The sequence below is a fragment of the Trichoderma ghanense genome, assembly GCF_004382785.1.
Source record: "Trichoderma ghanense strain CCMA-1212 chromosome Unknown scaffold_15, whole genome shotgun sequence".
NCBI classification, from domain to species: domain Eukaryota; kingdom Fungi; phylum Ascomycota; class Sordariomycetes; order Hypocreales; family Hypocreaceae; genus Trichoderma; species Trichoderma ghanense.
This window is the reverse complement of record NW_027395678.1, coordinates 134106-161877: the sequence shown is the minus strand read 5'-3', so window position 1 is coordinate 161877 and position 27772 is coordinate 134106. Positions and strand designations below refer to the sequence as shown.

Sequence of the window (27772 nt, the reverse complement as noted above, 5' to 3'; positions counted from 1 at the left end):
TCTTGTGCTCCCTCTCCTGGCGAGATTCGATTCTGGTATATAACTCTCCTCTACGCTCCGTGACTCGACTCCTCATCTAACATTGTCTGATCAGCAGTCTTCTCTTTCGGCATACGGGCATCGGCGTCTTTTGCTGCTTCAAGCTTCTACACCTTCTTACTATTCTCTTCTCCAAAGACATATGTAGACGAAGGCAACATCTCCACCATGGAAGCAAACAAGTCTCTGATCGAACAAGATGGGAGCATGATGCAGCAAAACAGCAAGAAGACGGGACTGCTCAGCATCCCAAACGAAATCATCAGCCATATCGGAGGGTACCTCACCAGCGATCACGACATTGCCGCCTTTGCGAGGACATGCAAACTCTTCAACATCATGTTTGGCGATGCGTTATACCAGCGGAATGAAATGTATAACGGGGCTTCCTGCCTTACGTGGGCAGCCAGCCACGACAGAGTGGAGACTCTGGAGAGAGCCGCCAAGGCCGGCATCCGCCTCGAAGACCACTCCTATCTCGTCTTTGTTGTTTCTTGCCACGGGAGTAGGGAGGTTGCCAAGCTGGTGCTGTCGATGCCTGGAATCGATCCCATGGCCGAGGACGGGAGAGGGTGGACGCCCATCACCCTCGCCGCCAGCTACGGACACACCAACGTTATCCGGGTGCTGGTAGACAACGGAGCGGACATCAGGACACCCACGAGGAGTGGCTGGTCGCCGATCAACGTGGCTTGCAGCCATGGGAGCATCGATGTTGCGAAGCTGCTGCTGGAGGGCTACGGTGCCTCGATGGAGAGCGACGAGGAAAACGGATGGTCACCACTGAGATCCGCCTCCGTCTTCGGCCACGCAAACATACTATGCTATCTTATCCGGAGGGGAGCCGACATATCTGAGCGATCGGCTACAGGCTGGACCTGCCTGCACTCGGCAGCCGAGGCCGGCCACACAAGGGCAGTGGCAGAGCTTCTTGACCATGGCTTGGATCCTATGGCTCTGACTGATATGGGGTGGACGCCCATGATCCTGGCGGCCGACAAGGGACACGACGACGTCGTTCATGAGCTGCTCGACCGAGGTGTTGATATAGAGCAGGCCTGCCGAAACCTCTGGACTCCTCTGTGCATGGCTGCAAGTCGGGGCGACTATAACATGTGCGGGCTCCTGCTCAGCCGGGGGGCCAACATCGCGGCCCGGGCAATGGGTGGGTGGTTTCCGCTCGCGCTGGCTGCGTCCAACGGCCACGATCCCGCCGTCAGTCTGTTGATTGGCTATGGCGCCGACATCCATATGACCAACGACAACGGATGGACACCTGTCATGGCCGCTGCAGACAATGGCCACAGCTCGACAGCCATGATCCTCATCGACAAGGGTGCCGAGGTGGAGGCCAGGAGCACAAACGGATGGACGGCTCTCATGTGTGCTGCCGACGGCCGCCACCTGCACACTGCCAAGCTGCTCTTGGGCTACGGAGCCAAGATCATGGCCACTTCGGATGACGGCTGCACTGCAGGCATCCGAGCCGCTCACTCAGGGGGCATCCGGCTCTTGAACATGTTCCGCAGGATCCCTGGCTTCGAGCTGGACCACCTGGACAACCAAGGCCGCTCGGCATTCTTCCATGCCGCCATGCGAGGCCACGCGCGCCTGGTCAAGAAACTGCTTCCCTTGGTGAGCACGGCCAACAAGAGAGACCAGTACGGGACAACACCCGTCTTCGCGGCCGCTAGAAACGGACATCGCAAAGTGGTCGAGGTGCTCATCAAGGAGGGATATGCAGACTTTGATGAGAGAGACTTCCTCGGCTGCACGCTTCTCGCCTGGGCACAAAGGTCCAAGAGGCGGCAGTTTGTCCGGTTCCTCAAGAAACACGCGCAGAAGGCCGGCATCCCCATCTGGCTGGAGGACCCGGTAGGCAAGCGCACGCAATTCAAGTACGACTGCTCCATGTGCCTCTGCAGCATCTGCTGCCGGACCAGCCCGCATCTGGAGCAGGCGTATGTATGTGAAGACTGCAACGGGGGCATGCTCATCTGCGCGGAGTGCATCGACGCCGGCATGACATGCGAGGACAGCTCTCACACGTGGAGGGCGCATCAGTGTTTCTGGAACCACGACTATGACAGTGATGCTCCCGAGTACCTTGCCGCCAGCGCCAGCGTGAGAAGCAGGCTAACTGCGGATGCTGCTGGGGGTATTGACGGTTTTGTTGCTGGCGTTGAAGGTCAATGAGGACATAAAGGGCTTTGTTTGGGAAATTGCAATTGGGGTTCAGAACATCATTCGTTTCATATGCACAACATATACACATTACACGGAGGTAGGTTGGGTCCAAGGAAGAAGGTCAATCATGAGTTTGTAACTCGAACCGTTTGACTTGAGTTTCACACAAGGCACGCTTTTTCGAGCCATTTTCATGAATTGACGATTCACGGCCTACGGCGTGATTCAACAAGCGATTGAGCATGAAGGAAACTGAGAATACCTTATATATAAAAGACAAGGAAGAGAAAGAGACAACAGATATATAGGTGCCGCATTTTCCCTTCAATCGACTCGTCATGTCAAGCCGCATCAGAATTCATACCTTATGCAAGATCCAAAGTCCCTGAATCTTAGCGGCCGATCGGCCAAACAGTGGTGCCTGTCTCAAGGGTTGCATTTTTAATATATGGAATCCGCCGGTAGAATACGAGAGGCTGCAACTCGTGGCGTATGACTCTATCGTGGTTTGAGATATTGGCTATTTTCTTCTCGTTGCTCGAGAAACCCTTCGTTTCAAAGTTTCTGACGATTGTGGCGATGATATCATCTCCATCACCGCATCATAACTTGGACGCTCTTTCTTCGCACACTCTGTCATACCTTCTCCAGTAGGCAACTGCCCGCCCATCCGTCTGTGGCTCACCATCTGGGGTAGCTGCAAGTCTGCACCAGCTGTGGCTGTGCGCCAATCCTCACGCCCAATTAGCCACCGCGGATAAAGTGACATTGCCCCACCTGCCTGTGGCGCCGCGCTCCCACCTGCCCAATGAAGTCACCACGAGCTCATTCCTGCCTCTGTGTCCAAAAAGGTACTTCTTCATCCTGCCGGAGCTACTCGCTAGACCCAAGTCACTCGCTTTGCCTCCGGTCCTGCCATCTGCCTTCCAGTCGTGTCTCGTGCTTCTCCTCCGCGAGGGCTCACGAGGGCCTCAACCAGCCTCGACTCGTTTTGCCCTGAGGCTGCGCCGTTTCCAGAGCACCAGCTGCAGACTCTTGCTTACTTGCAGGGAACTTGCGCAACCCCCTTTTAATCTCCGTCTTCATAACAGTCGTCCTCCGCCAGCTTGATCTTCCCTCTCAACTGCCAACTATCCGGTATACCAGGCCGAGCTTTTGTACAGGGAGAGAAGCTCTGTCTCTCTCTGCTCGTCTACTGTCCTTCTACCCTCCTCCAAAACAGCAGCCCGCCATGGTGTCCTTTTGGCCGTGGAAGGTAAGCTTTCAACCAGCATTGACTGCCTCTACTACCGACTCTCCCACCCTCCTACTCCTCCTTCTCCTCCTTCTCAAGTTTGTCACTGACTAGCTGGCTTTGCGCGCGCACAGAGCGACGACTCCTCGCCGGCCTCGTTCGAAAAGGCTCTTTCGGCTCTCTCCAAAAAGATTACAACCACTCAGTCTCGCCTAGAATGGACCCGCCTGCGGTCCCGCAAGATCAAACTGCTGGGGACTCTATACACCTCCTTTGCCTACCTCGTCAGCGTCATCGTCCTCCTCCTGGTTGTGGGATATCCAAATCTCGGGCCTTGGGAGTGGACCGGAATGGCTGGAGGACCCGTCCTGTGAGTTTGATTCCTTGACCCCCCCTCCTGCTCGATGAGTTTTTTTGCGCAATTCATGCTGGGACTTGCGCACAAACCGCATACATACGCATGCACCGAGCCTACGCATAGTTACTTGCTTCCTTTCCCCCTCCCTTGGGTCCTTGGCTGACGTTTTTTGCCCCTCCGCCCTTCATCGTCGCACAGCATCTACACAACTCGCGTCGTCATCACGAGCTACTACAACTTCCGCATAGACAGCCTCGAAGCCAAGCTCAAGGCGTTGCAGGAAGAGCGCGGCAAGACGATCCAGAAGCTCAAGGACGCGACCAAATATGACTCCACCATGGAGCTCATTGAGAAATACGGCGGCGCCGATGGAAGACCGCGCAGCAGACAACAGGAGGCGCCCGAGGAAGCGCCAGACGCCAAAAAGCCACAGCAGGGCTCGTGGACGATGCCGGATCGCATTCATATCTCGCCTCCCCCGACCGCCAACGTCCCTCGACGAGAATTTTCACCCGCCTCGCTGGCTCCCAGCAGCCGGCCCGTGACGCCGCTGGCCCTGAGCGTCGGCTCCCTCGACACCACGGCCGAGTTTGCGCCCAACGCCTTTGGCCATGCTCCTCCTCCCCGGCCTCAGTCGGCGCAAAGTCAGCAGACGTACAACATGCCGCCTCCGGCCCCCTCCGAGCCTCACTGGTACGATCGCATCTTCGACGTCCTCCTGGGCGAAGACGAGACGGCCGCCAAGAACCGCATCGTGCTGATATGCCGCTCCTGTCGCCTGGTCAACGGGCAAGCGCCACCCGGCACTAAGAGCCTTGGTGAAATGGGCATGTGGAAGTGCATGGCCTGCGGGACGCCCAACGGCGAAATGGACGAAGGGAAGCGCATCGTAAGAGAAGTCCTCAAATCACACGAGAAAGAAAAGGACGCGAGCTCGAGCAAAGAGCCGACGACGCCGGAGACTGACGATGGTGCCAAAGAAGCCGAGGACAGCGAGCTCTCAAGTTCCCATGCCGATGGCCCAGCAGCTTCAGTCAAGGCCAGGAGATCGACGAGAAGTAAGAAATAAATGGTTGCGGATGGCTCTGCACCGGGGCAGGCGTATCGGTTTTTTGCAGGCTGAAACAAAAGCCTAAAGGAGCGAAGGGAAATGATATCAAAGAAAAGAAAACGAAGTCTCTTCACTTTGGAAAGGACATGAAAAGTAAATGCTTCTAAAAGACGGCAAAAAAAGGCAAAGGGAGAGGGGAAAGCTTCAAAAAAAATCAAGGGGGCTCGGTGGAAGGCGTCCTTTCTTTTTTTGCAGTGATATCTCTCCGCATGGGTTTCCTATGGGTTCCTGTCGGCTTTCCCCTTTCATTATTTTCGTCTTCATTCTGCCCTTTGTCATTTCACTGCGACACGCAATTTCTCTACGCAATTTTTTCTCTGTATCGGCTCTGCCTATCTGTTGTCTGGTTCTGGTTTCTGCTCTTTGGCACATGGAGCTTGACTTCCCCAAGCCGCCCTAGGTGTCATTTCAACTATACCTATACCCCTATCCTTACCTTACTTTTTAGCTCTCGCTACCATGTTCACCTACCACCTACCCTTTTCATCTTACCCTATGTTGCATGGCCAGGACATGAGAAAGATACATGTGCTTGATATAACCGTATCGACAGCAGGACGGGTCTTCAAGGGCGAATGGAGAAGCCCACGATCAATATCATCGAGACAGGGCATGCATACGTCCCTCTAAGGGGCATTCGGCTTGTTTACTCGTCTCTCGCGATAGGGTGGACTGAAGGACGATAGATAGATAGTCGGCACTACCACTGACTTGACTCCGCCAAAGGGAGCGCATCTAGGGATTCCAAGGGATTTCAAAGGACTTTTAAGGAATTTCAAAGGGACTCAGAGGCTCATAGGACGGGGCGAAATATCAAGGTGTGATGCAAAATCGTCACATTGCAAAGTCTATTTATCTTGACGCCCCTCCGAATCATGTTAAACATCGTAGCGACCAGCTTCCTCCAAGAACCTCACCTCCCTCCGAGTCTCTCTCATCTTCTTCCCGGGTGTGCTTCGTTGTTTGTGTTCTTTTTCTTCTTTGCTTCGTAAGGGAATCATTTTTTCGTATCTACTTCGACATCTGCTGAAAAAAAAAGGCTACCCTGAGCGTCTTCGATTCTGCCCGGGAACCACAAAAACCCTCTACTGTCCACTCATCATTAACTGGCGGCGTAGTATGGTTCAAAAAACAACAGGCAAAAAAACACACAAGCGCGGCATGGCCCTGATCCATGACTTCTGCTCCGTCTATAGGGCAGCTCCTCCAACTCATCGCTTCCGCACCTCGCAGGCCCAGCCCTCAATGCCCTCACCCCGGCTGCCAGGCTCGAGCCCCTCGATCTTGATGCCCTTCATGCCCGGAGTGTCGTCCAGCCAGGGGTGGGCGGCCATGCCGCCGGCGTTGGCCCGCTTCTCCGGCACCAGCTCGAGCATGGGAGTCAGAAAGGCCGAAATGCGCTTAGCCTCGTCCTCTTTGAAATGATATTTCTCTCGGAGAACATCGGGGAGAGCCCAGTGCCGCAGCCTATGAATGTTCCGAAGCTCTCCCTTCCTGTTGAATATTTCCTGGCTCCACTTGCCACTGAGGCACAACGATCGCGGAAACGGGCCGAGCAACTCTATGATCTGCGCGATGTGGTCGTCGTCCTTGCCATACTTAGTGCCAGACTGGGGATCGAAGAGATAGTCGCCGGTAATCAGTTCAAAAACCTGTTGACGGGCATTTGTTAGCTTGACCGAAAAGCGTAGACGAAGATAGGACGCCGGGGTAGTCAGAACTACTCACCATGGCCGACATGCTCCAGACATCCGTGCTGGCTCCCCATTTTGCGCCCAAAATCACCTCGGGGGATCGGTACTGTCGCGTCTGGATGTCGTTGGTGAAGTGGTGGTTCACCCAGCACGCGTTGCCCAAGTCCGCAATCTTGACGCTGATTATGTCGTATGCATGCGGATCGTCCGCCTTTCGCTTGTCGCTGGTCGAGGCTGACGACGGTGTGCTAGATTTATCTAGCGAGATGCCCGACACTTCGCGGGTCAAGAGGTCACTAGACGGCGAGGAAAAATCAAACAAAGGAGTGTCAGCAGGAGGACAACCTGGAAGAAACAAGATAGAGAGGGGCTGTGGCAGTTAGACTTACGCGGACTTTTCTCTCTTGCTCTGAGCATCATCGGCCGTTGACGACTCATCCTTTTGCTTACCTAGACATAGAAAACGAGGAGAGCGCCAAATGTCAGAAAAAGCCACAAAAGGAAGGAGTTGAATCAAACACCAGACAATAGGAAGGCCATACCTTCTAGCATGCCGCCGAGGCTGCCCTGAGAAGCAGACGAGGGGAAGAGGTTGTTGTGGTTGAAGTTGGCGTTGAGAGGAGATGGCAACGGCTGGCTGCCGGTGATGAGCGTCCTACGTCTCCGGCGGCCGTTGCGATTGTTTTCCTTGTCGGGGGTCTCGGGCTTGACGACCTTCTTGACAATCTGCTCAACGTCTCCAATCTCAATCAGGACGTTCTCGGGCTTGAGGTCCGTGTGGATGATGCCGCATTCCCGGTGCAGGTAGTCGAGGCCGAGCAGGACCTGCTTGGTGATTTGCTTGACCAGCGGCATGGGGATGCCGCGGTGGTTCCATCTCTTGATGAGGCCCAGCAGGTTCTCGCCCAGCACCTCAAAGACCATGCACATGTGGGTGCCGTTGGGGCCCTTGTGCTCAAACGAGTCGAGCAGGCTGACGACGTGCTTGCGGCCGGGGTGGTTGGGGTTGGCCTGCACAATCTTATTGAGCAGCTTGATCTCGTCGACGGCCGTCTCGGTGTAGTGGGTGGCGGATCGCACCACCTTGAGCGCGACGTGTTTGCCGTTGGTGTTGTCCCGCGACAGCCAGACGGTCGAGAAGTGGCCCCAGCCCAGCTTGCGCACGACCGTGTACTTGCCGTCCTTGAACTTTTCGCCAATCTGGACGGGGTGGTAGCCGCCCTTGCAGTAGTCTTCGGAATCTTCCTCGTCGGCCGTGTTTTCGGCGGGGTCGTCAGCGGCTGACGATGAGGACGGCGAGTGAGCCATGGCGGCGCTGGGGAATTGGCGGGTTCTAGATGGCAGGAAAAAAGGAAGCAGGACGGGTTAGCGATCGCGATTCGAGGCTCTGGAAGCGCGCTCAACAGGCGGGATAGAGAGGGGGTTGATGTGATGATGGCCAAGGAACGATCTGGCAGCAAGTCGACAGGAAACAAGAGAGAAAGGGTTGAAGTTGGAGAGGCGGGCGCAGGGATAGTCGCTCCTGATTGGGCGGTCTATCTGAGAAGGGGGGGGAGAGGCTAGTGGGCAAGTCGAACCAAAGAATCCTTTGCGGGGTGAACTGGCATCAACATTGGATCCCATGTGCGTATAGTTGCGGTTTCTCTCGCCAGCTTAGACTTTCTAGCAACACTGCCTCCTCTTGCCACTTGACCAGCCAGCACTTGCTAGCAGCAGTGGAGGAGTTGGCGAGAGCAGCAGGAGATACCGAAGGCACTCGAGGCACAGTGAGGCAAGTGGTAAGCACGTAACACTACTCGACGCTACTTGGCAGCATACAAGCCGCAAGTAGGAGCAGTCTGTACGTGAGAAAGCGGGCCGCCCACTTGGGCACGAGAACCTCGAAAGGAGCCCCTTGCAGCACCTCAGCTTCAGAAGAGCCCTGCGGCTAGAAAGGGGATTTTGAAAAGGCGATGGCTTCGGTGAGAGGAATAAGGAAAGGTGAGGGGAACCTAGTCTTGAGGAAGCTCATGCTGCCTTTGACATTCTGCAGCGTCTCTCTGCGGCAAATGGCTGGGCAACGATACTCGGGGCTGGCTTCCGGAGACGACCTCCAAGAGGGACGATGAGATAGCGCCCGTTGCGGCTAGCTAGGAAAGGGAAGAGCGGAAAACAGACGCAAATAAAGATGAAAAAGAAGAAAGAATCAAATAGGGAAAAACAATAGCAGAGTGATCAAACAGGACACGGGATAGAGCCTCGGGCGTTTTCCCTCCTCCCCAAGGCAGCAAACCGGGCAGGGTGGACAAGGTGAGGTTTATTGTGGAAAAGGGCGGTATCGTGACAAGGTGACGGAGGGGAGAAGGGCAAGCAGGGCGTGGCAGAAGAGAGTGAGACTTGGCTGAGCTCACACACGCGCGCGCACACACGTCGAGAGAGCCATTGGCTGGGCCCAATGATGACGGCGAGCAGCTGAAAGCGGCAGCACCTGCAAAACGCACTTGGGCCGTAGCAAAAAGCTGCTTGATTCATTACCCGCCCGAACCTGCCCCTCCAGCGGGGCAACTGCAAGCGGCGAAACGCCCTGAAGCACAGCCTGAACTGTAATATTTCGTATGCGAGCCGGGGCGGCAAACAGCACTGGAGAAGGCAAAAGAGGCTCGCCAGAGGGAAGGGACCCAGGGGATGGCGGCGCCGAGGCCTATCAGTGCAGAACAGCAGACAGAGGCCAGGAAAAGGACTGCTCGAGCCCAAACAGAAGGAAATTGGGAAACGGGAACGGGATGCCACCGCCGGAGCAGCCAACGGAGCCTTTGACGGGCAGCAGCGGGTAACCCAGGCCACATTGGATGCAGCAAACTTGGGCCCGAGGTGCGAGGTCGTTGCTGTAGCAAGCAAGCAACAACGACGAAGGCGCGAAGGTCCAAATTGAAAGGAAAGAAATCAAACGCAAAATCAAACAAAGCACACACCGGCTCGGTGCAGGACCCAGCCCTCATCAGCTTCGGGAGCGGCCTCCCAGGCAGGTCTCACTCGAACGTTGTTCGCGGTCCCGCTGAAGCGAATAGCATCCGTACAGGGAGCATCCTCACCACAGCCTCCTTCAAGGAATGTAGGCAGTATCATGGGGCATCAGGGATAAAGGTACACATGAGGTAATCATCCTCATCTGCCTTGTTTTTTTTCCTTCCCTCTCCTGCAGCTTCTGGGTCCCTTTGGGCTCAACTGGAGCAAATGCCGGGCTCGGGACAGCCAAGATGGTGGAGCCGGCCATGTCATAGAGGGGGCTCAAAGCAACGAGGGGCAACAGCCAAAGCGAGTTGCCGTCCGCAGCGGGTGGTAAAGGCCATGCAGATGCCATGCAGAGAGCGCAAAGGGGAATAGAAACGAGCCTGCGGGCTGCGAGGGGGAATGTTGAGTGATGTGACGGTGGAGTTGGACAGCAAGGTCAGCCAGGCACCCGGCCAGTGCTTTGCCAATAGCAGCGCAGATACATGAACGATGCCAGATGCACATCATGCTCATCCCGTCACTTTTATGGCTCGCAGGGCTCTCAGAGGGGAGAGGGGGACGATAGGCACGGAAAAGTAAGGTAGGCGAAGAGGTAAAGGTAAAGAGAGGCGTAACAGAAAAGGTAAAGAAAAGCGACGGACTCACTCGTGCATATCAGATGCCTGCAGGTGCCAGGCCGGGTTGGACTTCTCCATGGTGACTATGGGCTTGCGGTCCTTTTTGCGCTTCTTGACGATGCTGGAGCCGTTGGAAGTTGGTGGGAGGGCGTCGTTCTTGGTACGATCTGCATCCACGTCGCTGCCGCTCATAGCTGCAGACGCTGTTTATTGCTTCAGGTGCAAAAAGAAGGAGAAGAAAAGAGCAAGCAGAGAAGAAAGCAAAGAAAGAAAGAAATCGCCGAGTCGGGAGGCGAGGCGAGGCGAATGTGGCGAGAAAGAGCGGAGAGGAGGAGGAGAGTCGCGATGCGACAAGGACGAGGCTGAGTTGGGTAAGGTAGGTATCGATAAAGGCTGGCAGAAGAGGAAAAAAAGGTGCAGGAACGGTGCGTGTGGTTGCTGTTTATCGGGTTGCCGTATCTAAGGATAATATTGTCGTGGCAGGTGGCAGGTTCGGGGCGAGGGCAAAGAGACACTGGACAGCTGTAAAAATAGAATGCGAATGGGTAGGTAACTAGGGAAAAACTTCCCTCCATAGACTACCTACGGCGGCTGTTGAGCTGCTCGCGCTTCCTTTCGCTTCTATCTATCTACGTTTACGCCTTGCTATGAACATGAGAAAGATATCTGGCGGCATGTATGCATTTAGAATTTCTGAGATGAGGTTATACCAGGTACCTCGCCTTGCTCGGTTTTGATATGGAGGCAGGTACACGGGAGGCGATGGAAGGAATGACAGTGGTGAATACCTTACCTTGCTCTCCAGCCTTTGACCGACATTGGTTGTTTCTTTCATGGTGACGAAATCGAGAGCATGGGTAGAAGGTTCAGGAAGGCACTTGAGACAAACTAACGGGTCGTGCCTGTCATCAACAGAGCTCTCCAGGTGTCCCTTCCTACCTACCTTACTGATCATATGGCATGCGAAGGCGTCGTGATAGCATCAGCAAGTTGGAAAAGAAGCTGTCGGACCTCGTTCGGTTTCAGTATGAGACAAATGGGTCAAGGAACAGTCAGTATCCTCCAGTTGAAGGGTGACAAGCGGACTCATCGCCAGAAAGGCAACATCTCCAGTGCGTCAGCTGAGATCGACCAAGCGAAACTCAGCATAGCGGCAAAGGCCTCGTCGACTGCGCCGTAGGGCTGCTGCGCAATTTATTCCACCGAGGATCTACAAACTACTAGCAGGTTTGTTGATCACCGCTACAGCTCGGCGCTAAGGGACTTCGGGCGACTCATCCGTGTACAGTAATACGATGCCGGCCACATATCGACACGCATCGACATGCCTCATCCATGACTCGGCCGAGAAACACCAAGCGCACGGGAGGTATCACTCAAACGGACCCAACAAAGCCACAAACGACGAAACTGCCGGGGGGATCTCGATGGGGGTCTAGGAGCGGTCCGGTCCGGCTTGGATATCGGTTGGCGGCAAGCCATGAGAAGAGCATCGAAATCTCCGGCATTCCATACGCCAAAAGCTCCGGAAGAAAGCAGAGCGATCCCCAAAAGAAACCATACAGGGAGCGGGCCAGGGCAGGAAGAAGGGGAGCTGACATGTGAGAAATGTGTGAATCTCGTGACGCCGCTCCCGCACTACCAGCACTACCTAACCTTGACACATACACGCCATTCTCGTGCAGAAACAGATCGACCGAGGAGAACATCGGTGACGCAACTGAGGCAACAACCACCTCCACGCGGGACGCCTTCCTCCCGTCTTCTAGGCTACTTCTCTTCCCATTCTGTGCCTGTTCTCATCTGATCTCGGTGCAGTTGTCTTGATGCGGAACGAACCCTCGAAACTCTCCACATCCCGGATACTACACGAAGTACAGGCTCTGGACCTCGGTTTCATGTCCTAGCCAACGACGCGATTCAGACTTCATCATCCTCGGAAATCGGCCTCTCCATGCTTGATAGCGGTCAAGGTCAAGCTCCTGGAAGCATAACTTTTTCCCCCTATGATTATATCTCAGGAGTGACTGATGAGTGCCAAAAGCAGAACACATGTACAGCAACAACAGGCATCACCAGCCGTCGGCCATCATCAGCCGTATCTTCAGACCCCTGTACTCCGTACGAAGCACGAAATGCATCATGCTCTTACAGCAGGACACTGACTGGATATAACGCCTCAAACATTACCCGAAAGCTATCCTTGTCATATGGCATTCCAGATACTACTCCTCTCCTGGGAAGTAACATTGTCTGTGGGCTAAAGAAAATAAGGCAGCTGAATGGATCTCGAAAAGGAGACATACTGAGGGTCATCGCCTCAATTGAGAAGAGCGACCACAACTCTGACAACTTGCTGCACTTGTGCTACTGCCCAATACTCGAAGGTAGCGCAGGAGAGCGCATGCAAGATATTTCATGCACGCGGCGGCTCACCCGTTATGCAGTCGGCCGGGGCAGTAACTTTCCATCAACGACTGCAGGGAGGTCATCCACCTTGCCGGCAATTCCAGCGCGGTCCGCCGCCCTGGGCGCACGGTTGGATATGAAGGCAATATGAAGCTGCCCCTACAAGTACGGTCTTCTGATGCTCAAAGCGGGACATGGGCTGATTACAAGGTCCGAACTTGGTCGATAGTCTGTCATGCTAGAAGAAAACCGTTGCAACTAACATACCCCTAGTAGTTGATTAATGCATCCGCCACCAAACTGCGGCCCGCGATGCCAACACAGGCGCTCGGACATGTACCTCACATGAAAAAAACTCCGTATCCCAACTGCCTGCCGAAACCCTTTCCCACAACGGTTTTGACGGGGCTGCGGCCTCAGCTCCCATGGACGCTTTGGGACGAGAAACCCATCATCACATGTGGCGACGCGACAGCTACCTACATGTAGCTCTTCCTCATCGCGGGAGCGTTGGCCGAAGCCTACGGGGCAGCAAACCCGGAGAAACCCTGAACGCCTCCCCGTCCATGACGGATATTGTGAAAAGCTGCCGATGGTGAAGCCGTTTCCATTCGTCATTTTTCCAGACGTGATTGGTTGTCATTGTACCCCCATGTCCCGGTTCTCGGCAGACAGCACTGCATGTGCGCGCAGGAACATGTCAATATCCATCTGGATAGAGATTTTCTTTTCCAGCTTGTGGCGTGTTTGCCGCAATCTCCATATTTTGTCGTTCGATATGCCAAGGGGAGTCCACAATCTGCAAAGCCCCTGACGCAATCCGTGGCTGGGCTCCGAGCGACAAGATGCACCAAGATGCCGGCCATGGCTGCTCGCGTGCTTTGATTGCTCAAACGTCCACTTTTCCCATTCCAATCTTGATTCCGAGTCGGCGGCACCAGGGCAGGCATGGCCATTCTAGAACGTGTTTGGAAATGGTGTCAGCCCGGATCCAGCCCCTGGCCCATATCGTACGATTCGCCCAAGCCTTCGTCAAATGCGATCTGGACGGCCCAAAACGCCCGTGGTATTCGGTGGTTGGTTGAGATTATGGAGATGGCTTTCGGTTTTTCCTTCTTTTTTTCTGTTCCTCATGATCCAATATTTCCTCAGCCGCTGATACATACCGCCGGAGTGGACCTTGTGAAGCGTGAAGCGGCACAATGCGGCGCATCCGGCTCGTCACGGGGGACGGACAATCATCCCATGGACTTTTGACCAAGAGTGTTCAAGGAGTGAGGCTCGATTTATTGATAAAGCTCCATGTCCGCCCTAGAATCTTCAGTCTTCTTCTCCGCATAGACACTGATTGCTGTTGGTTCTTACGTGCTGCGACTACCTGCTTTCTGCTTTCCTATTCGCAATTAGTTGTATGACCTTGATACCCTTTTTTTTTTTTTTTTTTTTCCCTAGTCCCTTGTTTACCGGAGCTTGGATACATACCTACTTTACATCTTGATATCAAGGCATATCCTACACGCCTCATAGCCGCCTTGTCAACAACTTGACTCTACAGCACTCAAGCGTCTCTTCTATCAAGCATCCCGAACATGGCCTTGACTTTCCAGCAGGTCAAGCTCGTCAGGGACACGATCCCAGCCCTGACTGAGCATGGAGAGCTCATCACAACGACCTTCTACCGAAACATGCTGACGGACCATCCGGAGCTCCACAACTACTTCAACACCGTCAACCAGGCAAACGGCCGCCAGCCCCGTGCCCTGACGGCCATCATCCTCAGCTTCGCCAACAACATCAACCACATCACCGAGCTGATCCCCAAGATGGAACGCATGTGCCAGAAGCACTGCTCCCTCGGCATCCGGCCGGAGCACTACGACATCGTGGGCAAGTATCTCATCGCCGCGTTTGGAGAAGTCCTGGGGCCGGCCATGACTCCCTCCGTTCAGATTGCCTGGAACAAGGCCTACTGGCTGCTCGCAAAGATGCTCATCGGGCGAGAGGCCCAGCTGTACCACGACTGGCAGCACTGGCAGGGATGGAGACGGTTCCGCATCGAGCAGAAGGTGGAGGAATCGGACGACATCTACTCCTTCTACCTCGTCCCCGAGGACGGCAAGCAGCTGCCGAGCTTCCTACCGGGCCAATACGTCTCTGTGCGAGTCCAGGTTCCTGATAAGGACTACAAGCAGCTGAGGCAGTACTCACTCAGTGAGCAGCCCAGGCCAGACTACTACCGCATCACGGTCAAGCGGGATCGAGGCTCACAGACGGTTCGACACCCGAGCTATCTGACAAACTCGTTTGGCGCCAATCCGGGCGTCGTCTCCAACGTGCTCATTGACCAGAAAAAGGCCGGGGATATCATAGAGCTTACTCATCCGGCGGGAGAGTTCTTCCTCGACACCTACAACACCTCGAATGCTCCTCTTGTGCTCATCTCGGCCGGCGTCGGCGTCACTCCCATGGTATCCATCCTCAACTCTGTCATTGAGAAGCAGCCCAACAGGCAGATATCGTGGGTCCAGGGATCCCGAGATTCGATTCCGTTCTTCCTCCATATACGGAAGATCGCCCGGGATAAGCCCAACGTCAAGACGAACATATTCAAGACGCGCCTGGCCGAGTCCGATTTAGCGGGCGTCACGTACGACCACGACGCGCGGGTTGATCTGGACAAGGTGCAGGCGGAAGACCTGTGGCTGGGCAACTCGTCGACAGAGTACTTCATCTGCGGGCCGGAGCAGTTCATGATGGAGATGGCGAAGCGGCTGAGGGAGTTTGGCATCGGCAGCGAGAGGATCAAGCTTGAGCTCTTCAGCACGGGCGATACAGAGTTTCAGGTTGATGCTCTGAGTATTGCGTCTGGACGTTCAATGGCGGCGACGCCTTGCAGTAGCAGTAATTGAGCGTGCTGCTTGTCTACCGATGGCACGTCTGAGGCGGAAGACACGAAAGCTTGGTGCGGATTCAAATCGATTGATGACGGGAAGAACTAAGGGCGGTCATGGCACGGGAACATAGAGATGGGCTTGGGCAATATTGCAAGGTCTGGATGGCATACACTGGGTAGATACGGCAAGATGTTAATGAACCATACGGAATGATAATGAGGCCTTTCAAAGGGGGGAAATAAAAGCGATTTCTCTGTTTGCAGATGAACAGCGCTCAGCATTGTGATGTGCCGGTTGAGTGCTCATCTAGTTCATTGAAAGTTCATGAAATCTAACGGAGCGTTTTAGATGGCTCGGCACCAGTATTTTTATGAATTGAGAGCGTTTTGGTCCATGAGTCCCTTCATCCGAAGAAAAGACCCGACGAATTCAGAAACAGCTTTGTAGAGTCAATCGGAGATCAGGTGGAATCTCCCTTGACTTTCTCAACCACCCACCTCGCAATCGCGCACTTGTGTCTTCTGACTTCTCCGGCCCAACGGGATGCGCGGCCTCGATGACCGTCTCAGTCAGCCTCATGCAATCTCGTCTCGTGATAACGTCGGCTCTTGCAGTTGGTGCCGAGTCTCCTCAACACCGGTTTCTTCTAATTCCAGTATTCATTCCTGATGTGAACCGCAAAAAGTATTGGGATTCAGGGTAGTACAAAGCCCACGTCCGGGGATTTAGTGGGAGAGGTTGCCGCCCGCGGGCGCTCGCCAGAGTTACGCGGGATCGTCGGGGCTATGCAGATCCAACAGACGTGCAGCGGAGGTGAAACAACCCGGAAAAGGACGGGCCCTAGGGATGCTGATGCCTGCTAACGAAAAGACGGAAGAGAGGGAGTCTAATACAGAGCCAGGCTGGAAGATGCGAGGTTTGCAGAGCCCGGTTAGGCAACTGGACAGTACCCTGAGCACGTACGGTAGCCTCGAGGGGGGTTGCTTTGGTCTCGCTTGGCTTCAGGATGGCTTCACAGCCCTTGTCGCTCTCCGAGGACGCCAAGATGGCCGGACGGCCCCCGAGTTTCGGGCATCCATGAATGTGTGTCTTTTATGTGTGTCCTCGCGCTTCCCGCCCCCCCCGCCGATGGGGGGCATCAACTTGCTACCGGTAACGGCTTAGGCGGTGCCCATGGGGCGGTTCGTGACGCCTCGCAGCACCTCAGTCAGCACTTTCGGCGCGGGTGTCGGTAGTGGATGATTTGCGCTGCGGATTTCGAGACGGGAGGTCCCTGGCATATAGGTAAGGTCGCCGGCATGTCAACGACGTCGACGCCCATTCTGGTAAGGGGGGGGCGATGTCTAGGTNTGCGTTGCGCTCCGCCGGGTGCGCAGGGGGGCCATTCTTCCAAGATAAGGTGCGAGATAGCGAAGTAGGGCCAGTGATAGACTTGAGGCCTAGAAGCTCGAGGTCAGCAGGATGAATAGACAAGAATAGCTCGGTAGGCGTCGCTGGCTGTTGCTAGTCGGAGCTTGATGGCTTGGGCTTGTTGCCGCCATCAGATCCGTCTATTGCTCTTCATCCAACGACTTCGCATGTTTTTTTTTTTTGCTAGACTTGACATCTTCTGCGATGAGCTCCTTTGCGTTGCCTCGTCTCTTGGTTCAACTGCGTCCAGCTTGGTACTAGTAGTAGCAGCTGTCAGATTCAAGCTCTGGCTTGTTCTCGGCCCTTCCCCCTTTTTTCCTGTTCATGCTCCTCTCTCAAAAGTCCAGGCTCCGGCCCATCTGGTTCTGGCCCTGCTCCCCATCTATGCTTTATGCTCCCGCTCTCAGCTTTCCCACACCCCTAACCTTGCTCCTTCACGAAATGGCGAATTGGCCCTCCCCGAGCAATCGACGGCAACCCAACCTCGACGGACATTTTGCAACGCCAGCGGTCCCTTTACCCCGCGTCTTCCCGGCTTGCCTGTGGCTCCTTGCTTCTGGCCCTGACCCGGGTTTGATTTGCTCATCCAGAAAGCTTCCATATCCATCCAAAAGCCCATAATCCATCTCAACCCTTGCCCGGCTCTTGGGGTCTTTTTTTTTTTTTTTTTTTTTTTTTTTTGCTCTTCCTCCATCAATCTCAAACCCCGGCACTAGGGCGATTTTCATTCTCCAGTGTTCAATCCCAGAGCCGCCTTTTGTTTCCCGCGTCCTCCTTCTTTTTCTGTCTGGATACCGCCGTGTTGATTCTCACGGCGTCTTCCGCTACTTCGCTTCTTCGCCTCTTCATTTCTTCGTACTTTGATTTCAATTTCCTTTTCTTTTACGAGCGATATTGATTCAGTGACTCTTCCTTTTGTCTTGACCTTGCCTTCTCATGAATGCTTCTTCTTGTTCAGCCATGTCTTTCTGATTCTCATTTCACGACTTGTCTTTGATTGCAACGATTCTCTTCATTCCTCGCTCTAGGCATCCCCCCACTCACCGACACAGCGCCTCGGGGATTTCCAGCTTGCATGAGGAGCTTGTAAAACGGCCTTTTCATCATTTGAGCATCACTTGTTCCTGGATGGCGCGCCGGATCCGAAAGACGCCATGGAGCCGCACGGGTTGCAGTACGTGCAAGCGGAGGAGAAAGAAGTGTGAGTTCCTTTTGCGTTGCGCTCCGCCATTCTTGGTCCTGACAGGTGGCTTGGGGGCGGCATCTCTGCTGATGGATGGTCTCGGGTGGAGTGTCTGTTACGTGAGATGAAAACTGGACTTACTGACGCTGAATACCTACAGGTGATGGCCAGAAGCCGAGGTAGGCCCTTCATGTTCAGCTACAATCTTCTCTTATTAGTCTCAATATCGTCTCCTTTTCCATACGCTGTTCGTCCATCCTACTTTGTCATATAGCACTCACGCAAAGACGTCACCCCTACAAGAAGAGACGAAGAAAAGTCTACAATGACGAGAAGCTGCTGGGTCTTGGCCCTTTGGTACATGCAGTCTCACTCGACCTGTTCCCGCTGACGGCTCGGCGACTTGCAGGTGCCAGACATGCCTCCGGCTCGGCCTCGAATGCGTGCAGTTCGACATCTTCTGTCCCATCAACGTCGTCACGCCGACACGCGACACCCGGCCGTCGAGATCCGTGAGCGACGCCGACCCGGACCCGGATCCGGACGAAGCGAACCACTCGAGCCCGGCGTCGACCTCGTCGGCGTCTTCCGGCGGCTCGGCAGAGGATGCGGAATCCAGCTCCGGCCGCGAGCTGGTGCCGATGAAGGCGCGCAGGCTGTCGCGATCCTCGACTCAGTCGCAGCCGGAGCTGCAGTTCCAGACGCAGTTCCAGCTCGTACACCCGGGCCGTCGCCGCCGCAGCAATCGCGACAACCAGGACCGCCAGGCCGTGGCCCTGCGGGCTCGCGGCGGCTCGCGGGAGATTCCGTCGCTGTCCGAGTTTTCCTATCTTTCTACGAGCGAATACTTCTACCTGCAGTACTACCTGGAGCGGCTGAGCAACGTGCTGGTCAACGCAAACAGCCGCGTCAACCCGCTCAAGTCGCTGATCCTGCCGCGCATCGCCTCGTCGAGTCTGCTGCTCGACGCCATCTGCGCCACGGCCGCTGTGCACCGCTCGAGCTCGTCGGAGGTTGATCGCTCGGAATACGCAACCATGGCGACGCGATACTATGTCCGGGTGTTGTCGGCGGTGCGGGAGTTGATCCCGCGAGTATCGAGTTCAAGTTCCGGTTCCGGCTCAGTCTCTGGCAGAGCAATAGACTTGATAACTGATGGGGAAGAGTCGAACCCGGTCGACGACGATACCGAAATGGGCGGAGACGATGGTGGCAGTAGTAGCAAGGGCAAGGGCAAAGGCAAAGCGAAGAACAAAAGGAACATGGCTATCGAGGACAAGGACACGGCCGAGATGGCCATCCTCGCCTCCATCTTCCTCTGCAAGTATGAGATTATCAAGGACGGCGTGGAAAATTGGCGCTTCCACCTGCGAGGTATCGAGTCTCTGTGCCAGTCGCTCGATGCGGACCAGGCCGCCTCCATGTCGGAGACGCTGGCCTACGTTCGAAGCTTGTGAGTGGTGCCGCCGTCTTGCCCCTGACTGTCCCCTTTCTTCCTCCTCTGCACCCCTTGGCTAACGAGCAGCGAATAGCATGTCGTACCATAAGAACATTGCCCGCGTCACCGAGTACTCACCGCAGCCCGTCGACGAGTTTGAGCACGAGCCCTTTGAACAAGGCAGGCTGTTTCCGGTTGACCCCTACATGGGCTTCTCCCAGAGCCTCATCATCCTTCTCGGCCGAGTCAACGACCTCCTCGTCATCGACGTCCGGCAAGAACCGGAGAAGCTGGAACAAGGAATAAGGGAACTGTATGTGAAAGAGATGACGAGACTCTCCCTCCATGACTGAGCGCCTGGGTGAGGGAATGAATGACTGACTGAGCCCGTCTTTGTGATAGATTGCGCCTGCTTGCCCTGAGGAGCTGGGACGCGCATCGATTCGCCATTCCGGAGGGCATGAAGCCCGAGACGATCGAAAACTCGTCCCACATTGCCGAGGCGTATCGGTGTGCCGTCATTGCCTGCACCCATGCCGTGCTCGAGCTTCTGGCGGAGAGGGAGGCAAAACCAAAACCCGTCGTGTTGTCTCCACCAGCCCTGACGCCGCTGGACGTGTCGTTACAGTCGGAATCGCTCTCGCAGTTGACCTTGTCACCACAAGCCCTGTCACAGGCTCAGGCACATGCCCAAGTACAAGCTCCACTTCGAACCCAATTCCAGGCACAGGCCCGGCCCACGATGCGCATCAACTGGGTTTACCTGCATTCTCTGTTGCCCACGACAAAGGCCGACGCTCTGACAGAGTGCCTGGCAGCGATTGCTCGGGTTCCGCTGGGGTGTCCGGAAGAGGCCGGCCTGCTCCCTCTTCTCTTCATCGTTGCCTGTGAGACCAGCCGGCCGGACCAGGCCCGGGAGGCGCTGCAGCGTGTGGAAGCGCTGGGCAGCCACATTGGGCTGGGCAACGTAAAGTGTGCGAGTCACTTGTTGAACCAGGTCTGGAAGAGGCGGTCGACGCAGAGCAACTTTTCGGACTGGAGGGGCTTGCTTGCAAATGCGAATTGGGATCTTATCATCACTTGAACGCTCACTTGAGAGGGATGTAAAGGACGTCTTCGTCACCTCTCCGGAGATAAGGTCATCGTCCCTTGAAGTGGTAGCCTTCACTTGAATATGCGAGAGTGAGAGGCCTTCACCACTCGGGATAGACATCTCACACCCCCCAAAGGTGACAAGCCCCATCACCAACCATCTGTTGCCATCACCATCACTAGCGAGCGATGAAGACCTCCTCACACACGCAAAGAAAGGAAGACGGAGATGGCGCCTTTCCACTCCGTGATGATGTGTTGCTTCCCTCTTCTTTTTTCTTTCCTCCGTTTCCTTTGTTCCCGCTTTTCATCATTATTTTCCTTGGTGCGGTTCTATCCATTTTCCTTGGCCCGTTTTCGTCGTCGGTTCGATATGGATTCGCTCTCTCGATGGTGTCATTTGTCTTTGAATATTCGTATGGGAATCATGACTGGGAGCATGGCGTCTAGCTATAAGCACATAGCCAAAACTAGTAATTCTGTGAGAAAAAAAACGCTTCCCATCACCGGAAAAGAGAGAGAGAGAATGGGGACAAGGACAGACCTTGGCTTTAAATGTCATCGACTAGCCCGCCCGACCACGCAGAAACTAGCAAGGGAGCTGCTCCATATAGCAGCACTGTGATGTGACCAGAAATAGTGTCAAAGTTCGGGATGGGGCCCAAGCTGATGATGTGCTTGCTCTGATTATCAAGGAGCTGTTTGCTTCTTTTTTTTTTTTTTTTTTCTCCTTTTTGTGCCCCCTCTCTCTTACTGACATGGACGACCAGATGGAAAACAAGGAAAAGCCAAGGGGAAGAAAGCCGCCTCCACAGCGGCTCTGTTGACTCTTTTTTTTTTTTTTTTTTCTTTTTCCCGTTTTGGGCGCGTATCTTTGGCCCAAATCGGAATCGGAATGACGGTTGCTGTACTGGAGGGCGTCCTTAAAGAGAAGGGAAAAGTCGACTAAGGCAGTGCTTGGGGCCACCTCCGCATTTTATGGCGGTTGGTTCGATGGGCAGAGCAGGCAAATCGGATGTTGTTGGTTTTCGTCTTTTTTTTTTTTTTTGCTTTTGATCTCTTTTATTTGCCTTGCTGGGCCCTGGCAACTTGGGTTAAATTCGCAAGGGGGGGATCCTAAGAAAGATAGTCGATAGATAGATTGGTGAGGGGATGGGGGGTCGTTCGGTATTCGGTTTCCCATCCGATTTGGAAGTTGAAGCGTAACTTGTACATTACGCTGGCGCCGGTTTCCGATGCTCGCATGTCTTTTTCCTCTCTGCTTATCGAGTGGAATGGAGAAAGTAGCGGGCGTGATACCAAGGGGACGGAGTTTAAATACCTGCACGAACGGGTGGTTGGACACGTCTGAACCTTGTATCTCGGTCCACGTCTGTGGGTAACTCCCAAAATGTGTCGTGATGGCGAACAAATAGGCAAGACGGAATGGAGCCTTTGCCAAGCTGCGAGTTATCGACGGACTTGAAGGAGGTGATACGGGCATGGTTTCAACCGTTAGTGTTGTGCTAAGTGAGGTGGTGGAAGTTGGAGGAGATAAAACGGCCTCCCGGCCCCCTCCTTTCTTTGCAAGATCATGTTGTCCCGCCTTCTATCAACTTGGGGAAAACTTGACTCGTCAGCTTTGGGAGTCTCGGTTGGAAGAAGATTCACGGCTGAAGGAGAGCGCATGGCCAATCCTTGCTGGTTGACCTGGGTATTGCGATTCTGACTACTGCGGGCGAGAGCTTTTGGATATTGGAGGTAATCAGGATACTATTGCGGATACTGGACGGTTTGCCGCTATTCCCGTCAACACCAAGCACACAAGATGCATCCCTTCGACCCCATTCGCCCAGAGGAGATCACTCTCGCCGCATCCATCCTCAAGGCGTCTCTCCCCGGCATCAGCCTCCGCTTCAAGGTCATCGACATCCAGGAGCCCGTCAAGCAGCATGTCATCCCCTACATCGAGGCTGAGCGAACGGGCCAGCCTCTCCCCAAGCCGCCGGCCCGGCTCGCCTACAGCTACCTGCACCGCCTGGACACGCACGCCTTCCTCAAGGCCGTCATCAACCTCGACACAAAGGCCGTCGTCTCTCTCAAGGAGCTGCCCAAGCACATCCAGGGCCCCGTGGACGTGGACGAGATGATTGGGCTCGAAATCGTCTGCCTCAAGCACCCCAAGGTCGTTGCCGAGATCGAGAAGCTGCAGCTGCCCGAGGGCGTCACCGTCTGCACGGATCCGTGGATCTACGGCACCGACGACGAGGCCGAGCACCGCCGGCTCGTGCAGTTTTACATGTTCATCGTGCCCGTGGCGCACCCGCAGTCGAACCACTACTCGCTGCCGTGTGCCTTTTCGCCCGTGCTCGACGCAAACTCCAAGGAGCTCGTGCGGATCGACTATCTGCCCACGGGCCGCGGCCACGAGGTCAGCGCTGAAACTCAGCCGTGGAAGCCCGTCAAGGCCGTCGAGTACGCCCACGAGCTGCTGGAGACGCCGCTGAGGACCGACCTGAAGCCGCTGGTTGTCCAGCAGCCCGAGGGGCCCTCCTTTTCACTCGATGGTCACCTCGTCAAGTGGCAGAAGTGGCGGTTCCGCGTCGGCTTCAACTACCGCGAGGGCCTCGTCCTGTACAACCTCACATTTGACGGCCGCAACGTCTTTTACCGCCTCGCCCTCTCCGAGATGACTGTGCCCTATGGAGACCCTCGTCGGCCGTATCACAGAAAGCAAGCGTTCGATGTTGGAGACGTCGGCCTGGGCATCACCTGCAACCAGCTCAGCCTTGGTTGCGATTGTCTGGGCCACATCAAGTACTTTGACGGCTTCCGCATCGACTCCGAGGGCCGGCCGGTGCATCTCAAGAACGTCATATGTCTCCACGAGCAGGACGCCGGCATCCTCCACAAGCACACAAACTACCGCAACGGAGAGGCGACGGTGGTGCGGAACCGGCAGCTGGTGGTGCAGATGATTTGCACCGTCTCCAACTACGAGTACATCTTCGCCTGGGTGCTGGACCAGGCCGGAGGGCTCGAGTTTGAGGTTCGAGCCACGGGCGTCCTGTCGACGATTCCCATTGACGATGCCGAGGGACTGGATCTGCCGTGGTCGACCCCTGTAGGACCGGGCGTCTCGGCGCCGTACCACCAGCACATCTTCAACCTTCGCGTCGACCCTGCCATTGACGGCTTCAACAACACGGTGACATACGAGGACAGCGTCCCCCTCGACCCGGAGGAGCACGGCGTCGAGGACCCTTACGGCGTGGGCTATGTCGCCCGGACGACGGTCCTGGACACCGCGGGCTTCGCGGACACAAACGTCGAGCTGGGCCGCGTCTTCAAGATCCGCAACGACGGCATCATCAACGCCGTCAGCCGCAAGCCCGTGGCCTACAAGGTGCAGACGGTCGCCAGCCAGCGGATGCTCATGTCGTCGCGCTCCTTCAACGCCCGCCGCGCGCGCTTCCACGAGCACGCCGTGTGGGTGACGCGGTACCGCGACGGCGAGCTGTTCGCCGCGGGCGAGTTCACCAACCAGAGCCGCGTGAGCACCGGGGTCGACACCTGGGCCGCCAGGGGGGACGACGTGCGCAACCAGGACGTGGTGTTTTGGCATACCTTTGCGCTGACGCACAACCCGCGGCCGGAGGACTTTCCGGTCATGCCCGTGGAGCGGCTGAGCGTGCATTTCAAGCCGGTTGGGTTCCACGAGAAGAATCCGGCGTTGGACGTGCCGAATTCGCAGCAGGGGGTGAATAAGTCGACGTTGGTGGAGGAGGTGGCCAAGGAGATCAAGGAGGCCAAGGAGTGCTGCAAGCTGTGATGTTTAGGATGAATATTGTAGTCTATGGAGCGTGCGTGTATTGGATAGAGACGTTGAACAACGTGAGAAGCCTATACGGCCTGTGAATATGAGGCAGATTCTACTTGGATATCTGTAGATGGACCCTGGCAAGAATATACAGATGATGATGATGCTGATGAATAGTGAAGAACTGGATCGAATACTCCTTACATCTCCTCGCAAACCCTCGTGATACACTTTCGGGGTCGTCTATATACCAACCATAATGATCCTTTGAGTACTGAAATATCCATCATGGCATCGATCACGTCTACCTCAACAAGCTCATCACTCACTTCCCCAGCAAGGCCTTTTCAATCACCCGCGCCGCCTGCAGCACCAGCCTCTCGTGATACCGCTTGCCCACGACCTGCACTCCAACCGGCAATCCCTCGGCGTCCTCCGGGGAGTAAATCTCCCAGTAGTGCTTCTCCAGCTCGTTCTTGGGCTCGTACGCCTCCCTGAGCTCGGCCGCCGTCGCCGCGCCCACCAGCTTGTTCGCCGGCATCGCCACGGCAGGGTACTGCAGCAGGTTCCAGATGGCCGTGTAGCCCCAGTACCTCGTCGCCCCGTGCGGGCCGGCCACGCTCGGGTATATCGGGGCGAGCACCACGTCGACGTCGAACTGGTTCCAGTGGTCGCTGTACTGCTGGCGGAAGGCGTCGCGGGCCTCCTTGAGCCCTTCCGGCGACGAGGCCACCTCCGCCCGCCCCTTTTGGCACTCGTTGATGATCCATTCGGTCAGCGGCAGGACGGGCTCGCCCCCCTTTTCGCAGATGGCGCGGATGTTGGCGCCGCCGTCCTCAAAGTAGTTTGCGGCGATGATGCTCCAGCCCCTGGCGTGCTCCATAGGGGAGAAGGTCACGACCTGGACGTCAATGGCGCGGCCCAGCTTCTCGGCGATGCGGCGCATGGCGGTTCGAACAGGAGGCAGGGGCGAAACGACGCCGTCGTCCATTAGCAGCCCGACCTTGAGCGGTCGAGTCTCGTCCAGCTGGCGGCCCATGGCGGAGGACAGGATGCTGCCGGGGATGAGCGAGACGTCGTCGATCCAGGGAAGCGTCGACGAGTAAGCCTTGCAGAAGAGCTCAATGTCGCGGAGGGAGCGCGCAAAGGGGCCCAGAGTGCCGACGATGGCGTCGTGGCCCGGCGTCGGGACGACGACTCCCTTGCCGCTGAAGCGACTGGGTGAGGGCATGAAGCCGTAGAGCTGCGTTGCGTCAGTGAATGTCGCGTACAAATTCGTTCAGAGCAACAGGCGTCCTATGCTTCTTACCCCATTGAAGGCTGCAGGAATCCGGATAGAACCCCCGATATCACCCCCTATGCCCAGCACCGACGCATTCATGCCCATCAGCGCCGCCTCGCCTCCCGTGCTGCCTCCCGCCGTCAGCTGCCTGTTCCGCGGGTTCACCGTCGTGCCGTAGATGTTGTTGGACGTCTCCAGGTGCATGCCGGCCTGCGGCTGGTTCGTGCGGGCGAAGACGACGGCGCCCAGCTTGCGGAACGTCTTGACGATGGCGGCGTCGTCGCGGCTGGTGTTGTTGATCCAGGCGACGAAGCCGGCGTTTGTCAAGTGCGAGGCGACGCCGATCTGGTTCTTGAGGGAGAGGGGGATGCCGTGGAGGGGGCCGATGAGGCGGCCGGTGAGGGCGAGGTGCTCGTCGCAGGCCTCTGCGTCGTAGATGGCCTCGGCGAGGAGTTCTGTGAGGCAGTTTGTCTGTCCCTGTCAGCTTGATGGAAGAAGAGAGCACTAAAACTGTGAGAGAATGGAGAGGTGACGCAGAGCATGGGAATTCAAAGGAAACATCGCCAGTAACTCACACACTGCTGGGCTATCGTGGCCCTCTTGCGAAACGCCGACAGAAGCTCAACCGCCGTCACCTTCTTCGCCGCCAGCATCTCCAGCAGCGCCGTGGCATCGTACTCCTCCGTCAGCTGCAGCTCCGCGTCCGTCAGCAGGTCGCTGGATCGAGGCACCGACGTCACATCCTGGGGCAGAGACGTGATTTGCGAGAGGGAGAAGAGGACGCTCTTGTCGAGGGAACCGTCCCGCAGGGAGATGGCGAGGCGGATGTGGTCCTGCGATTCGGGCATTTTTGGTGGTGGTTGTTTGTTTTGCTAATTAGTCTGTTTATTCCAGGTCGAGAGCATATGCGGGATTGGACCGCAAGTTGGCAGACTCAGGGACCCCGATTAGTCTCTGACTGATGCGAGGCTATCGATTCAACTGCAGATTCCGAATCTCAGGTTTCTGCTCAGGTCACAAAAGCCTGAAGCTACCTTATCCTGCATCTTGGTCCCCCAGCTTGCGTGGTTCAACCCCTCATCAGTTTGCCTTCCAAAAGCAGCATTCAGCTACCCCATGGCTGCCCAACATGCATCTATAGGAACTCGATGGAGCAAAGAGGATCAGGAAGAAAATGGAAAAATGAATTATCCAATTATTCGATACGAAACAAAACACCATCTGTTATCGAACATCTCAAATCGAAATGCATGCATTTCCCCCTCCCACCTCTAGCGTAGATATTGCCCCCTTTGGCATAGCCGTCGATGCGGGCAACAGGAGCATGAAGCCGGAGGAGGATTGAGCAGCTTCCATTCGGTCTGTTCCCGGCATTGAGAGACGCTGAAACAACCTGCATCCTTGTCCTGTCATGTCATGCCACTTTGGGCCTGCGTGTGTGTGTGTGTGTGTGTGTGTGTGTGTGTGTGTGTGTGAGGGTATAGTACTACTACTACCGTAGATAACGACCTTGTTAATCACATCGCCCTCCCGCGCGGGGTTTTGCGAATACTAGGTAGAGCTACCAAGAGCCTAGACCGGGGTTGTTTTCCTGTTGTTACGTGTAGTTTTCGAGTCAGAAGCGGCGGGAACGATGGGGCTCGGGAGAAGCACATGGGGTCAAGTGTCGGTAGTGGCCTGTGGAGCAGGATTGGATTGCGACGCTGTGTTGGTTGTGATGAGAAATGCGAACCGGCAAGGTGGTTCGACGGCAGTGCATGGCTGCATCGTGCATGGAATCCGCTGGCCCGGATGCGACGGCCATGTTGATGTCATGAACGACATGAACAACATGAACAACATGAACAACAACGGTCATGATGCTGAATGGTGGTGGTTTACATCTGCAACACGTCGTTCCTTCGAGGAACACCATCATGATGGTAGAGTAGAAACGTCTCATTGTCATCTTGTAACTTATGCTCGAAACCGAGCTCGTACATGTTATGGGCGTATCAATAAACAGCCCATTAATCCCATTCCCGTTTCCCATTT

The 27772-nt window shown here is 55.6% G+C and overlaps 7 protein-coding genes across 7 annotated transcripts; 5 read left to right on the top strand and 2 right to left on the bottom strand.

Annotated features, from left to right (window-relative positions):
- Positions 1-207: 207 nt before the first annotated feature.
- CCMA1212_009124 (Ankyrin repeat domain-containing protein 50) lies at positions 208-2235 on the top strand (the record flags this gene model as incomplete). The annotated part of the gene is made up of 1 exon (XM_073706224.1): positions 208-2235. The coding sequence occupies one exon, from the start codon at positions 208-210 to the stop codon at positions 2233-2235; it is 2028 nt and encodes a 675-aa protein (XP_073555250.1).
- Positions 2236-3457: 1222 nt separating this feature from the next.
- Positions 3458-4887, top strand: CCMA1212_009123 (uncharacterized protein; the record flags this gene model as incomplete). The annotated part of the gene is made up of 3 exons (XM_073706223.1): positions 3458-3481; positions 3595-3830; positions 4017-4887. The coding sequence occupies 3 exons, from the start codon at positions 3458-3460 to the stop codon at positions 4885-4887; spliced, it is 1131 nt and encodes a 376-aa protein (XP_073555257.1).
- A 1253-nt stretch (positions 4888-6140) lies between these two features.
- CCMA1212_009122 (Protein kinase dsk1) lies at positions 6141-10423 on the bottom strand (the record flags this gene model as incomplete). Its single annotated transcript, XM_073706222.1, has 5 exons — positions 6141-6581; positions 6658-6919; positions 7013-7073; positions 7166-7956; positions 10260-10423. 5 exons carry the CDS (start codon positions 10421-10423, stop codon positions 6141-6143), a joined length of 1719 nt encoding a protein of 572 aa, XP_073555256.1.
- A 3806-nt stretch (positions 10424-14229) lies between these two features.
- CCMA1212_009121 (Flavohemoprotein) lies at positions 14230-15549 on the top strand (the record flags this gene model as incomplete). Its single annotated transcript, XM_073706221.1, has 1 exon — positions 14230-15549. One exon carries the CDS (start codon positions 14230-14232, stop codon positions 15547-15549), a length of 1320 nt encoding a protein of 439 aa, XP_073555255.1.
- Positions 15550-18098: 2549 nt separating this feature from the next.
- CCMA1212_009120 (uncharacterized protein) lies at positions 18099-20649 on the top strand (the record flags this gene model as incomplete). The annotated part of the gene is made up of 4 exons (XM_073706220.1): positions 18099-18145; positions 18537-19580; positions 19660-19878; positions 19968-20649. The coding sequence occupies 4 exons, from the start codon at positions 18099-18101 to the stop codon at positions 20647-20649; spliced, it is 1992 nt and encodes a 663-aa protein (XP_073555254.1).
- Positions 20650-22464: 1815 nt separating this feature from the next.
- On the top strand, positions 22465-24468 carry CCMA1212_009119 (uncharacterized protein; the record flags this gene model as incomplete). Its single annotated transcript, XM_073706219.1, has 1 exon — positions 22465-24468. One exon carries the CDS (start codon positions 22465-22467, stop codon positions 24466-24468), a length of 2004 nt encoding a protein of 667 aa, XP_073555170.1.
- Positions 24469-24781: 313 nt separating this feature from the next.
- Positions 24782-26856, bottom strand: CCMA1212_009118 (uncharacterized protein; the record flags this gene model as incomplete). Its single annotated transcript, XM_073706218.1, has 5 exons — positions 24782-25699; positions 25766-26209; positions 26314-26610; positions 26773-26827; positions 26852-26856. The coding sequence occupies 5 exons, from the start codon at positions 26854-26856 to the stop codon at positions 24782-24784; spliced, it is 1719 nt and encodes a 572-aa protein (XP_073555171.1).
- Between the last annotated feature and the right edge of the window lie 916 nt (positions 26857-27772).